General features: G+C 40.5%; 1 protein-coding gene across 1 annotated transcript in view; it reads right to left on the minus strand.

Annotated features, from left to right (window-relative positions):
* Nucleotides 1–236, minus strand: part of LOC123079748 (CASP-like protein 5B1) — a gene marked incomplete at its 5' end in the record, with an annotated part of 1,502 nt that extends 1,266 nt beyond the window's left edge. The window contains 1 exon segment of the mRNA XM_044502547.1: nt 104–236. Within this exon segment, the coding sequence (XP_044358482.1) occupies nt 104–236 (133 nt within the window).
* Nucleotides 237–1,586: the final 1,350 nt, after the last annotated feature.

The raw sequence follows: 1,586 nt of genomic DNA on the forward strand, positions 1-1,586 counted from the left end.
AAAGGTTTCTTGTTTGGCTTTCAAATTGTGGTAATTTATGTAGGATGAAAATAAGGAAATGCAATATAGAATGTAAAATCCTGACAAACAATCAAGGAATTACCCAATCTCCAACAACGAATAAGCTCACGAGAACAGCACTGTTGAGTTCCTTTTTCATTCTCAAAGCATAGCCATCAAGACACGCAAGTCCCAAGCTCCAGAGTGCTTGTAGTCCCATTGATGCAATCAAGTAGCTGAAATTTGAGAGTTATAATCAAACCGTTTACCAATTCACAATCTGAGAGTTAAAATGAACACATTTGTTACACAAATTAGAGCATGTTGTAGTAAAAAAATGTTTACTAATTCACAATCTGAGAGTTAAAATGAACACATTTGTGGCATAAATTAGAGCATGTTGTAAGCTTTATGAAGGCTATATACTCCCAAATGCAAAAGGCTGATGAATTTATCACTACATGGCCACAGGAAGTTGCATCCACAAATGTTCTATAAGCACATGCATACACAAATGAATGCTCCATAGCAGATGTCCTTGAAAAAAATGTATGCATCTACACCAATATTCAACCTTAGTACAGATGAACGCTCGTCATTAAAAGGCTGTTAGCTATGACACACAGAACAAGATAATAGTTCTGATGTACTACCCGTGTGGCTTGTCATACAATTTTACTTAACAGACTGGCAAGTTTGGATTTTTTGGGTTAAAAGAGCGGCACAAGAAGGGTCAAGTGATTGAATGTTAGAAACTCGTTACAGACTCACTCTTGGGAGGCCAACCTCCAGGACCGGTTCCCACGGCGTACAGGTGTACGCTCCCACGCGTGCCATGATCAGCACTCATCTGTGTTTCCGTTTTAACGTGTAATCCTCATGTACCTCTCAAGTGTATATAAGCACACCCGTGTTCGTCAATGCAATAAATAGAGAATTCCCCCCATCTAACTTGGTATCAGTCGCATGTTCAAATATGGATGGAAACGGAGCGGAAACAGAAGGAACTGAGTGCTGCCACATTTGTTTTCATAACGAATGCAAAAACCTGGGAAATGAATAGGGAAATAAATACTACTGGAAACAGATACGAAGCAAATACGATGCGCAGCAGATACAAAACCAGATGTTCGCCGGAACCAAAAGACCCCTTTAACAATTGAGAAAATCACAAGCAAACTATTTCAATTGATATGACCACAACAACTTTTGATGACTCCTAAGCCGGTGGTATAACTCATAAACCAGCAGCGCCAAACAGAGGCTCCTGGACAATAGTGAGGATGGGTGAGGATTCTGTTAGGTATTAGTGTTGTCATTATTGACCACAGCGTGAGTTTTATTGAGTGCTGGACTGAGCCACATAGTAGACATGGTAAAAACAGAAAGTTTCGTATTCACGGATCTGTTTCCACGGCTGTTCCACCGGAAAACGCTGTTCCATTTCCATTTCCGTTTTGCAATATTCCGTTTTCGTTTCAGTATTTTCACTCTGTTTCCGTTTTACCACGGAAAATCCAGGAAGTTCCCACTCCATTTTCATCCTAGTTCAAATCCTTCCCACTGTCCGCCATGAGCACCCCACG

The sequence above is a fragment of the Triticum aestivum genome, chromosome 3D (genome assembly GCF_018294505.1).
Source record: "Triticum aestivum cultivar Chinese Spring chromosome 3D, IWGSC CS RefSeq v2.1, whole genome shotgun sequence".
NCBI lineage: Eukaryota > Viridiplantae > Streptophyta > Magnoliopsida > Poales > Poaceae > Triticum > Triticum aestivum.